Raw genomic sequence first — 13,684 nt, forward strand, 5'->3', positions numbered from 1 at the left:
CATGGGGCGAGGCAGGGGCTGGGGCAGGGGCTGGTTGCAGACAAAGGGGGGCTCCGGTGAGGAGGAGGAGGTGGAAGAGGGTTTAAGCAAGCTTAGCAACCGGAGTGGGGATCCCCCCCAAAACAAACGTGCTTCATGGGGAACCTCAAAGCCCGACAGAAGAGAGCAAAACCTGCTGCAACCACCCAGCAGATGGGAGGGGAATAAAAACCAAACAGCCTCCCCTGCCAATCCTCACCAGAAATGCTCATGACAATGAAAGCCACCTTTTCTGGTCTTATGTCTTCTGACAAAAAAGCTTCCTTCACAGCATTGTAGATATCTACACCTTGTGTTCTTTCAGGCAAAGACATCAGTTTCACCAGTTCTTCTCTCATGATGTCACCAACAGCATAACGCAAAATTACTACTAGCCTTGCATGATTATTTATAGCTTTGCTTTCGTCCAAGCACATGGAGTAACAGGCTGCCTTTTGTAAGTCAGTGGTGAGCTGCTGACTAACATCACTTGCTATGCGCTGGACTCGATCTTTCACAGTATTTCTGCTAAGTGGTATCTCAGAGATGCATTGAATAATTTTATCCTTGTTTGGGAAATCATGAAAAAGAGAATCACTCCCAGACAACATGGCTGTTTTGATAATATCCCCATCAGAGAGGGGCTTACCATGTTTTGCTATGCACAGTGAAATTTTAAAACTGGCAGCTGTCAGATGATTTGTTCTGGAAAGATAATTGGAAAAACAAAGATGCTGGGAATGATAGTTCCTCAATTTCCCTCCAAGAAACTCTTTTTTTTCAGTATCACCAAGTTGGGCAACATTTTATGGTTGGTTTCAAAGTGCCGTCTGACACTTGATGTGCGACACACAACACTTTTGTTGCATAGAACACATCACGCTTTCCCACTGAATTCAATCACTCCAAATGACTCTGTCCAGGCCTCTTGGAATGATCTTCCACTATCTGTTTTTGCTGTAGTCATTTTTGAATGGGTGTACAAGACTTGGAGTCTACAAAAACACAAAATTTAAAAAAAATGAAGCAACCAATACAAATCTATCCCTAAATAACTAACACTATTAGTTAACACCAAAGAAATGGATATTCCCTGAATCAACAATCTAGGAGGGGGGAATTAAACAATGAAAGCAGTGTCTTGGATTTTACAGGTTGTTGGAAAAGTACTCATTCATTTTACCAGATACTGAAAATAACAGAGAAATCTGAAGCAGAACGCCTGTATTAGCAGATGCAATTGATATAAAATCTGGACAAAGAATGGTCAATAAAGCATTCTTGGTTGCCTATTTTATCTTTCCTAAAAAGCTGTAACCAACTTCCTCACTTAACTTTGCAAACTCTGTGGGTCCCACACCATTCCACATACCTGCAAGAAAGCAGCTGCAATCCGGGTACTCTAACAGAGCTTTTCCAGTCACCTAGCAAGGTGTCAAAAACTTGATGTAAACTTGATGACCCCCCCCAAAAAAAGGAAAAAAAGTGATAAAAGTACAGTAGTCCTCACCTTACAACAGTTTGCTTAGTGACTGTTTGAAGTGACAACGGCACTTAAAAAAGTAACTTAAGACCATTTTTCACACTGTGGCGCACGCCCATCCCTCGCTGCTGCCATGAGGCTGGGCAGCCGGTGAGTGTGAATGCTGCCTCAGTGAATGAATGCTGCCTTGTTGGGTCCTGCTGAGGCCAAGCAACCAGCCGAGGCAGCTTCAAACACCAGGCTGCCCCCCCACATGCCTTTCTTCGCCACCATTGCCACCGTCCCATGAGGCTGGGCAGCTGGTGAGTGAATGCTACCTTGTTGGGGCCTGCTGAGGCCAGCGGGCAGCTGAGGCAGCTTCAGACACCAGGCAGGCTGCCCCCCACGCCTTTTGCTGCCGACGTCTTTTGCTGCCTTCACCCCATGAGGCCGAGGCAAGGCAGCTTCAGCCACCAGGCAGGCCACCCTCCCCCTCCATGCCTTTTGCTGCTGTCGCCATTCCTGCCTTCACCCCATGAGGCCGAGGCAAGGCAGCTTCAGACACCTGGCAGGCTGCACTCCGCACTCCGCGCCTTTCGCTGCTGCCCTTGCTGCCTTCACCCCACGAGGCCAAGGCAAGGCAGCTTCAGACACCGGGTAGGCCGGCCCCCCGCCCTCCATGCCTTTTGCTGCTGCCGCCATTGCTGCCTTCACCCCATGAGGCCGAGGCAAGGCAGCTTCAGACACCAGGCAGGCCGCCCTCTGTGCCTTTCCTCGCTGCCGCCATTGCTGCCTTCACCCCATGAGGCTGAGGCAAGGCAGCTTCAAACACCAGGCAGGCCACCCTCCCCCTCCATGCCTTTTGCCGCCACCACCATTGCTGCCTTTGCCCCATGAGGCCGAGGCAAGGCAGTTTCAGACACCAGGCTGCCCTTCCTCCTCCTCCCCTGCGTGGCCGGCCACTGAAACGTACCATGGCTCATGCTTGCTCACTTGCTGTCTGCACCAAGTGCTGCTTCAGCTTGTGCTTACTTGCTGTCTGCAGCCCAAAATTGTGCATATGCGGAGAGGAGAAGGGAAGCAGCTTGGCCCAGCAATGGCACATGTGCCAACAGAGACGGCTCTGCGTGCCGCCTCTGGCACACGTGCCATAGGTTTGCCACCACGGTTATAGAACATATGAATACTAGTGCAGTATTCCATGTGAACTTATAAATACTTTTTATTTTTTTTATTAAAACTATTAAATAAGAAGATAAATTAACACAACCAATATATAAGAAAGAAAAAATAAGTCAAATAAAAAGCTAAAAGTTCAAGAAAAATGGAAAACAAAGAAAAAGATATAAAGTGGATTTTAATATTCTTCATAGCAATTATAAATACAAATACAGTATATTTTAACTCTCAGTCTAAAGTTACATCATGATACCTCTTTATAATCTATCCCGTCTAATCATCAAAATCATAAATCACGTTCATTCCCCCCCCCCCATTTTTATACAAAAGTCCATTATAGGCTTCTAGTCATCAATAGATAATAAACTTTTAAAAAATCATCTTTATGATATATTTTGATCTCTAGTTGAAATGATTATCGTCATCTGCTATCTCTAGACAGCCAGCTGTTTCAATCTGAATCCATTGGTAGACTTTGTGAAATCATTTCTATTTCTGTTTTTTATGACAATATTCTTAGAAATGAATAAATGGTTTTCTTTTTGTTTTCCTTGAAAAAACCCCAGAACTGTTCAGTTATTTAAAACAACGATAACTGATTTCCCACAACCCTATATAATCCATTAGCAATATCATGAATAAGGCATACTGTCCTCCTGGAATATGTAAAATGAAGAGATTAAAACTTGAAAGGTAGACTTTCCTATAGAGCCAGCAAACACTGTCTTTGCCTAACAAAAAATAAAAAGTGCAAATCTTGCTGGAATTTTGACAAATGACTTTCCTTATAACACTTTACCTTTCAGAGGGAGCAGAGATTAAATTCTTTTACTAAACAGCCCATGGATAATTTCTTTTATTATACCCATTAGTGACTCTGGATTAATAAGCAAAATGACTATAGCAGACATTTTTTTTGTTAGAGAACTTAATGAGAACAATAACCTGGTAGTAGTTTGTCTCTTCAGTCAAAAATGTCTTTCAGAAAACATTAACTACCTGGAATATTATGCAGAAATGCTTCTACAGCCCTTGTCAAAATGTTAATAAAATTACTTTTAACATTGTTTTTGATCTGGACAAAAAATACTGTAAAGTACTTAACAAAACTTCATTATTTAGTTTGTTAATGCATTTTTATTTCAGAAAATATTAATTACACATGAAAATAATAAGGTGCCAACATACCTAATAATACCACCACTGAGATACCAGTACTGAATCTTTAGTTTTTCAGTGATAACTGCTCTGAAAAACAGATTGGCAGATCTTCAGAAACTCCAAAAGATAAATAGGTCAATATTTTAGATATGAAGCTAGAATTTGTTTAGAATTGCAACTTTCTTATTTTCTCTTTTATGCTTTATTTTTTAAAGTCCCAAATAAGCATTTAATAAGAAAAAATATTTGTTCAGCTTTCTTCATTTACCATATTTGCAAATAGTTTCAGATATTATTTTCTTTGAACACTTTTGCTGAAGAAAATAAGATTTACAGGGAACAAAATTAGTACATCAGTGACCTGCTTCGTTAGAAGATTCAGCTTAATATAGGTAGTCCTCAACTTACAACAGTTTGTTTAGTGACCGCTTGAAGTTACAGTGGCACTGAAAAAAGTGACTTATGACCATTTTTCACACTTACAACCATTGCAGCATCCCTGTGATCACATGATCAAAATTCAGACGCTTAGCAACTAGCATGTATTTATGATGGTTGCAGTAACCCAGAGTCATGTGATCACCTTTTGTGATCTCCCTGACAAGCAAAGTGAATGGGGAAGCCAGATTCACTTAACATCTGTGTTACCAACTTAACAAGTCCAATGATTCACTTAACAACTATGGCAAGAAAGATCATAAATGGGGCAAAATTCACTTAACAAAAGTCTCACTTAGCAACAGAAAATTTGGGCTCAATTGTGGTCGTAAATTGAGGACTATCTGTATCACTAATCCATTCCAGTAAGAAACTGTCAGTTTATAAGCAACCAAACCACCCTTGTTTTTTATTTCAATAACTTATTGTGAGGGCCAATTTGATGTAGTAGTTTTAGCACCAGACTGGAAAACAGCAGACCATGCCTTTAGTCCCACTGTAGGCATGAAGCCGGCTGGATGACTTTGGGCCAGAGATACTCTCTCAAATGGAGGCCTATGGGTAAGTCAAAAAAGGAAAATATGGTGGAAATAGAAAAGTAAGTGATGGTAGAGGAAGAGAGATTGGAAATAGTCATAGTGCAGTCATTTGTTAGAGTTGACATTTTGTGATACCACCACTTGACACCTGCTGCATCTGGCCACTGCAAGATAGGGGATGAAAGGATGGATTCTTGCCGTACATAATCTCCTCAGAGGTTCACCTCTTTAAGAACTCTAGAAGAAGCAGGCTACTTGGCTTTTCCTAAAACAGGATAATACGTAAACTCGATCACTTGAACACTTCAACTGATGCCAAATGCATGTATGCGTAGAGGCCAAATACTATATTGTCGTGTATTATATCTAATTCAAGGTATTGTTACTTTAAAAAATCTAATGGGGTTGGGAACTGGGCAAGTGTGAGAGCCTGTATCCCAAGTAAAATCAACGTGCCGAACAAATGTAAATCAAAAGTGCTGCTGTAAATTCCCTCCCATATCTGGACATTTGGTCAGAGGGGCTTGGAAATAGACAATATTTGTAGAGAACAGTCCTTCCTATTATGGCTGTCATGACTTTTTGGAGTACATCAAGACCTGTCTGTTATGGAAAGCTTTTAATGATTTGTTTTATTGAGTGAACTGTCCATGCCATGAATATTGTATTATGAAATATGAATATTGTATTATGATGCATTGTTGTATCTTCATCATTCAGTATTTGTATATAGTATTTTATCACATTTTTATTAAACATGTACCTCTTAAGACTCAGAAAATGAAGAAATATAATAGACTTATAAATAAATTTAGAGGGTAGAGGATTCTTAATTCAGCTTTAAAAAGTATATATATATGTGTGAAATATTTATCAATTTATAATAAGAGCATGTTTCTTTCATGCTCAATCAAATGGTCAAAACTTAAAAAAAGTAGAACTTATTCTTCAATTTAATCTGAAATTATTCAGTATGGTTTTACTATAAATTGAGAGGAAAATCCAGAGGGATGTTTCCAGTAATAGAAATCACTCCATCAGCAACTTCAAGGTTTCTGACCCTCAGGGGTAATCGTTTTCAGTTTATAGAAAGCTTTAAAGAGAAGAATAGGAGACAATCAGTTGCCTAAAATATATGGATACCAAAGGCAAATTATATATGTACTTTGTGTGGAACCAAAGTATAGACCTTCAAATCTATAAACTTTTGGCTACCTAAATTATTCGTATTAAATAGCTTTCTCTTTTTTGGGAGGACTTTTATCTTTAAATTTTAGCCACATTTTTTCAGTTAATTATATTTCTTTTACATCATAATTATAATTTATCAGTAATTGCTTCTGGATTAGGCTCAGATGAATGAATTGTTTTAAGTTAATGTATCCTATGTTTCCAAGGTCTGAAAAGCCAATTGATGAGGAAATTTATTGAAGTGAAAAGTTAGCAGAAGCAGCACTCTTATCACTACTTGTATGGAGTTTAAAATGGGGGAAGTAATACTACATTTGATAATGTACCTTTTTATGCTAATTTCATATTGAAATGGAAAACAGAAATTTGTTAATTTCAGTTATATTCTTTAGCAATCCTATTTATTGTTGTCATGTAGTTTGATTATTTTTGTATTTGTTTTGTTTTTTAGCCGAGCAATCAAGACAAACCAAGATCTCCTTCCTGAAACACCATGGACGCAGTTATTCTATAATGACTTTTGGGGCACTCTTCTGACCCACAGCGGAAGCCATAAATCCTACAGACCTCTCTGCACGCTCTCTTTTCGCATTAACTATGCTATTGGAGGAATGGATCCTTGGAGTTACCATCTTGTAAATGTCCTTCTACATGCAGCAGTCACGGGTCTTTTCACTAATTTTTCTCGAGTGCTATTTGGTGATGGACACTGGACCTTATTAGCTGGTTTGCTGTTTGCTTCTCATCCCATTCACACTGAAGCAGTGGCAGGAATTGTAGGAAGAGCTGATATTGGAGCTTGCCTTTTCTTTCTGCTCTCCCTAGTCTGTTATATTAAACACTGCTGTACAAGAAACTACTCAGAAGGAACCTGGGGCTGGATCTTGGGTGCCGGTCTGTGTGCCACTTGCAGCATGTTATGGAAGGAACAAGGAGTGACCGTGCTGGCCGTGTCAGCAGTTTATGATGTGTTTGTATTTCATAGGCTAAAAATGCACCAAATTGTTCCTGCTATATATAAGGTGAGTGGGATTGTGTTTTGCAGTTATTGATTGTAACAGCACACAAACACAAATTTTATCAAAAACAAAAATGAATTATCTAATGGTTCAATCTGTCCTTGGTTTTTTTTTTTTTCAACAACAGCAAGCACTGTATTTTATGCTCTGAAAGGATTCAATTACTTCCAATATAAACAAGGACCGTGCTGTCATTCATGTTGCATTCTTTGTATTTGCCTTGGAAAATTTTTATTATTGCTTCTACTAAGAATTCTGTGTGTTGGGAAGGGGGGGTATATTCTCCATCCATCCATCCATCCATCCATCCATCCATCCATCAGGCTTATATTCAGCAAAATCATAATTGACTTATGGCAGCTTACAATAATATATAATAATACAAACAGGTTTGTATTCTGTAATACAGATAGGTATGACTTTAGTAAATAACCTATTGTACAAAGCATTTGAAAGTAATGCTTTGCTGAGCATGGGACTTTGATTTGGAAACAATTGTCTTTGAATCCTTAAAGCAAATAAGACAGTTTGCAAGACTTTTGTGACTTCTTTGATAACTGTCCCTGACTGTATTTGCGTGTGAAATAACAAAGTGAGCTTTGCAAACAAAGTGATTGTTGTAATAATTAAAAAAAGTATTTTATATATGTGTACAGTTTGTATACTGTATACAAGTATTTGTATACAGTTTGTGAGGCACCTCTTTCAATTCTAGCAAACCCTGATTATTATGTAATTTATGGCCCTGGACTTTCATTTTAGTTTGCTTTTTTATCACTACACCCTGAAGGGTTATTTGAGGTTGTGGGTTGATGATCTACTAATCTAGCCCAAAGTAAATCAAGCTCTTTTCTCCAAGACATCAAATCAAATTCCAAAATAAACCTGATAGTGTGTCCAGATTGCTATTTTTTGAAAAAGTGAATTTAGGGTTATGTATAGATAGATTGATTTGTAGGATGCCTTCTCTGTACATTCATTTTATATAACTATTTTCCAAGGCATGCAGAGTTATCACAGTAATGTGAAACACAATTTCATCAAGTGAATAGATTTTAAAGAGAGTTGTAATTATAGAAGCCATACATATTCAGATGCCTAATTCTGCCACTGCATTTTTCAGCCTGAGAACGGGGTGTTAATCAACTTAGCAGATTGCAGCATTGTGTCCAATTAGTATTACAGAGCTTATTTATGTCTCTCTGCATTATGTTTGCCTCCATATTGCCCTGTCTTTTGTATATGAAGTAAAGGGTATGACAATATTTTGCTTTAAATGCAGTGAAATTACTTCTTCATTGGCTGTGTTATTACCAGCCCTGTTAAATGATTAGCGTTTACATTTTCTGAGAACAAGCCACTGTTTTTGAAATCAAATTATACCAATGTACAGTATATAGACAAAATGACAACTAAATATCTTCCAGTCCTTTAAAGCAGTAGTTCTCAATCTGTGGTCCATGGACCCCTGGGAGGGCACGATGTCATCACAGGAGGTCCATGAAGGCTTGAAGAAATGTTTTGATTTAAAGAAATGTTATAATTTAAATCTTGAGTCCTGGGGATCCATAGCCGTGGTAGGCCACAGAAGGTTTTTAAAGGGGATCTGTGGTGAATGGCATTTTTTAAATAATGAATTAAAGTTTTATTTAAAGGATATAAACTTTTTCTAAAGAATCATACAACTATAGGGTTGGAAGGGGCCACAAGATCATCTAGTAGTTCACGTGTGTCAAACTCACTGCATCACATGACATGTCACGACGTATCGTGATTTTTTTCACATTGCCAGAGCTGGAGTGGGCACAGTCTCTGCATGATGCAACCGGCCCGTGGGCAGCAGTTTGACACCCCTGATCTAGTTCAATCCTTGGAACCAATTTTCCATAAGGGCTATCTATCTATTCCAGAAGTGAAAAATCCACAGATAGACTCTTCCACTATTGTATAGATCTGTCAGGAAGACTTTTTTATTAAGCTGAAATTTAGGGAATAACTTATGTTATCTATTTCTGCTTCTAGCTTCTATGGAAAGTAGTTTTTGATCATTTTCCCTGTGGTTTCCCTTTATATACCTGAGCATGGCTATTTCCAAACTAAACATTGTAAACTCCTTTAATCTATTACCTTGTAGGGGACATCCTGAAGTCTCTGAAACATGTTTGTTGTCATTTTCTGAACCTTCTCAAAGCTGCCAATATCTTTCTGTAAATGTGATGCCTAGAATCACCAATGCCAGGTAGTAAAGAATGATAATTTCATATTGCCTTCATATACTGTTTCTAATGCAGCCCAGTATTGTGTTACTCTTTCATGTTCAGATTATTATCAGTGACCCACATCCAAATCCTTCTCAGTATTTCTAAGTCATGAATTCTCCATTTTGTACACGTGTCCTACATTTTTTCTCTCTTTAAATGTAATACTTTACTTATCTCCCTAGTTAAAGACATCCTGTTCCTCTAAGTCGAGTCTGCCAACTTCTCCAGATCAGTCTAAAATCTCCTGTCATGCTGCATGTTGGCCAGATCTCTCAATTTACTGTTAAACTTAAATTTGATACGTTGTTCATCCCTATCATCATCTAAGTCATTAATAAAATTGTTGAAAAATACTGGCCCCAGAGCTAGAACTAAAACCAAACTCTGTGAAACCCCACTAAATTACAGTGGTCTAACTCTACATAAGAGAATTAATTCTGACTCTTTGTACTTAGTCATCAGGTTTTGGATACATTGTTGTAGGGTCACCTAAACTGCTCTTTAATAAATTACGGTCCTAAGTCAGGGACTACCTATATAATAGTCATGATACTACTCTTATGGATGAAAATACAAACGATTTGGAGCTTTAATAATAAAAGTTAAGCAGCAGAATGAAAACAGGAGACACAAGATTAAATGCAAAGTAGACCAAAGTCGTCATAATAGGCCCAGCAGTGAACCTTAGAACTGACAGGGTTGTAAGGAAGGAATATATTTAAATTGTAGATAGCTTCTGCTTTTTGATCAACCACCAGAAGGAACCTGTAATCAAGAAATTTGCAACATACTAGTGTATGTGCATATATTGTAGGGTACCAATAAAGACTTTAAGAAATGTATTCAAATATCATCTTGTATCTATACCTGTGGAATACATCAGGCAATAGTTTCAACTCTGACACTCAGGAGAACTGAAAGTTGGAAAGTTGAAGGATAGAAAGTGTTGGTGCTTTTGAATGCTAGGTTTGAAGAACATTCTTAAGAATACCATGGATAGCCAAACAATTGGATAATAATAATAATAATAATAATAATAATAATAATAATAATAATAATAATAGTAGTAGTAGTAGTAGTAGTAATAGTAGTAGTAATAATAATAATAATAATAATAATAATAATAATAATAATAATAATAATAATAATAATAATGTTGGAAGGAACCTTGGATGTCATCTAGTCCAACCCCCTGCTCAGGCAGGAAACCCTACACCATTTTGGACAAATGGCTGTCCAGTCTCTTCTTAAAAACTTCCAGTGTTGGAGCATTCACCGCTTCTGGAGGCAGGTTGTTCCACTGGTTAATTGTTCTAACTGCCAGGAAGTTTCTCCTTAGTTCTAGGTTGCTTCTCTCCTTGATTAGTTTCCATCCGTTGCTTCTTGTCCTGCCTTCAGGTGCTTTGGAGAATAGCTTGACCCCCTCTTCTTTGTGGCAGCCCCTGAGATATTGGAACACTGCTATCATGTCCCCCCTCGTCCTTCTCTTCATTAAACTAGACATACCCAATTCCAGCAACCGTTTCTTTTATATGTTTTAGCCTCCAGTCCCCTAATCATCTTTGTTGCTCTTCTCTGTACTCTTTCTAGAGTTTCAGCATCTTTTTTACATCGTGGTGACCAAAACTGGATGCAGTAGAACAAGTCAATCCAGAATTCTTATTCAAGGTACAAACGATAAGGCTAAAATTAGCATATTTTGGATACCTTATGGGAATACCTAGTTCTGTTGGGAAATCTATATGCTGGGAGAAATCGTAAGAAACAGAAAAGGACAAACAATAGCAAGGCTAAGCAATTCAGTTACAGTAGTGATGAGTACACTATTTGAAACCGAAGGGTCAAGTTGGTGAAAGATCATCCTGGAGAAAATCTATATAATTACTAAGAATTGATACTGACTTGATTGTACATAATTAATCAATATCAGATAAGAGCAGTCACCTCCCACTCGGAGGGTTGAGAGTGCATTCCTTGTCAGGGGCAAATGTTTCTCCATCTGAATGCAGAGTGAAAAGTCCATGTAGATGTCAGAAAGGGCATCCAGCCAGTAAACACTCAGCTCCATTCAGTCGCCCCAACTCTACCCCGAATAAAGGGATTAAAGAGATGTAGAAAGAAGAAAAATCAGTGCCAAACATCTAATTATCTGTAGCATTCAATGTACTGCAATATAGTGATGGGTAGCCTTAGCAATCATTTAGAGTTGTATGGAATAGATATTTTTATTAAAAACTAAGGGAAGTTATTTTTATTTTAAGGATTCTATAGAGAGCTTAATGCTTCAAGAAAGGCATATGAACCAAAATAATATTTGTAATGCATGGAGTTATCCTTTTTGCCTCTTGATCAAAAATGTATATTCCTCAAAGATATGAAAATTAAGACAATATAGAGTCACCCTTAAGTAATGGCATAAAATTGAATTATCATGAAACCTGGTATAACAATATTTTAATTATCATTTTAAATCTTAAAATTCAGATTAAGATTTGTTGGCTGTCAGTTAATTTTTTTTAAAAAAATAATGCTAAATTCAGAATTTGAAATCCTAAATATTAACTGCAGTAACATATATAAAAAAATATTCTCTTATATCCTAAGTTATCTGTGTAAGCTGTTTTTTTTCAAAACATGAACATTATAATAAAAATGAAGACATCCTCGTGTATAAAATTCCTTAGCTGAATAGGATAGTACATTTCTTTAAATTAGCCTTTTAACAATAGTGCCAGGAATATTTTGATCTTTTTGGGACTCATAAGTGTTACAATACACTAGTGAGCTTGTAAGGTTGCTTTTACAGCACTTAGGGCAATATTGTCTATTTATAATTTGAAAACAATTGGTCCCAAGCAAAAAAAAAAAGGGGGGGGCGAAATCCTAACAACCTGGTATGTAGTAAATAATTGTTAGATTTAGAATGTTGCCTGACCCCTTGCCAGTTCTTTTATTTCCACATAAGTGTTCTGAGACAAATGTGCCTTTAAAAGTGCACTAAACTGTTAAACATGGCCTTTATGTGTGCTGTGGATTTTTATACTGTGAAGAGCAGAATAAAAGGTTAGAAGCACAACTGATTATTCGCTTGTAGAATAGATGCATTCAAGATTGTTCAACTGAGATTTAATTTCTCTAGCATTTATATCTCATTATAAACGTGTGAAAGTCTGAACAAATATTTGTGTTTGTTTCTGTCCTGCAGTTTCCTGTGTCCTAGAAAACAACAGGTGCTATTAAAACAACAACAAAAACATGCTAACTGCAGTTCCTAGTAAACAAGCCCAATAGCTGTAGAAGATAATTTTGAGATTACTCATCTTTAAATGCCATATTACACTGTAATTTGAATGGCATCTTTGAGCCAAAATTTATACCAAAAAGATAGCAGCAAAGGAGAATAATAAAAACTCAAACAATGGTTTTGTGATAGTTTAGCGATTTTCAATGAATAAATAAAGGATTCCAAAATCATATGCTTCCATCTGTCTGCTTTGTCTTCTGTTACTGCATTGTTTGAAAGGTCTGGCAGACTTAAAGATCTTCCACACACCTTTATAATCTATCTGGGGATATGGTATACCTCTGAAGCAGATTTTGAGGTTGGGAGAAAGATTGCTTGGTGAAGGATGCATTTTGATTTTACTTACAGATTTTTTTGTGAGAAGTACATCATTTGTTTTTGGTTTCAGTGCTTTTCCTTTCTTTTGGAAGTTTTAATACATTTTTTATAAAAGGGAACATGTCATAGGTTTAAACTTTCAGTGAATTAATATTGTTATCTGATATTTTTAACCTTTTTTATAAAATTGCTGCTTCATTCTGGTATCAGCTTTTTGCTTTTGTTGATCATATTTTGACCTGTGTTTTATTGCCATTATATGTAAAAAAGACATCTTTTGGTGAAAAGAGTAGTACAATGAACAAAGAATAAATGGTAAAAAGAAAGCTAAAATTTCTTATGACTTTTAAATCTGTGCTTCATCATTTAAAAAAAAAAACATTTCAGAATATGCTCTCCTATAATTTAAATAATCAAGCCTCATAATCAGATTTAACTTTACAGTTTGATCACCTGGTGGGGGGGAGAGGGGAGCCAGCTTGCACAAGTGGTGGGCTGCCAGCCACCTGTGCAAATTGAGCTGCATGTGCATGTGTGCCAGCCAGCTGCATGCGCAGTCCAGTTCCGAATAGGCCATAGCCCGGTAGTGGCCCGCGGCCCAGGGGTTAGGGACCCCTGCTGTAAAAGACTCAAAACTTAAGTAAAAGAAAAAATGTGAACACAATGAATATTTTCCAAAAGTTGTTTTTCATTTTCATTTCTCTTTGAAGCTAAAGGTGAGATTATAGGTTTTTCTCAGGAATTTGTACAGATGGTTCTTGCCTACTGCTGACTTCAAGAATAGGATACTTTTT

At 37.4% G+C, this 13,684-nt stretch overlaps 1 protein-coding gene across 1 annotated transcript in view; it reads left to right on the forward strand.

Moving 5' to 3' along the window:
- The first annotated feature begins 4,839 nt into the window (after positions 1-4,839).
- TMTC2 (transmembrane and tetratricopeptide repeat containing 2) overlaps positions 4,840-13,684 on the forward strand; it is a 111,804-nt gene continuing 102,959 nt past the window's right edge. Inside the window, exons 1-2 of the mRNA XM_015820778.1 lie at positions 4,840-4,856; positions 6,440-7,010. Of these exons, the coding sequence (XP_015676264.1) occupies positions 4,840-4,856; positions 6,440-7,010 (588 nt within the window). The remainder of the gene's footprint in view (positions 4,857-6,439; positions 7,011-13,684) is intronic.

This window comes from Protobothrops mucrosquamatus, unplaced genomic scaffold (assembly GCF_001527695.2).
Source record: "Protobothrops mucrosquamatus isolate PMUCROS unplaced genomic scaffold, P.Mucros_1.0 scaffold1180, whole genome shotgun sequence".
Lineage (NCBI taxonomy): Eukaryota > Metazoa > Chordata > Lepidosauria > Squamata > Viperidae > Protobothrops > Protobothrops mucrosquamatus.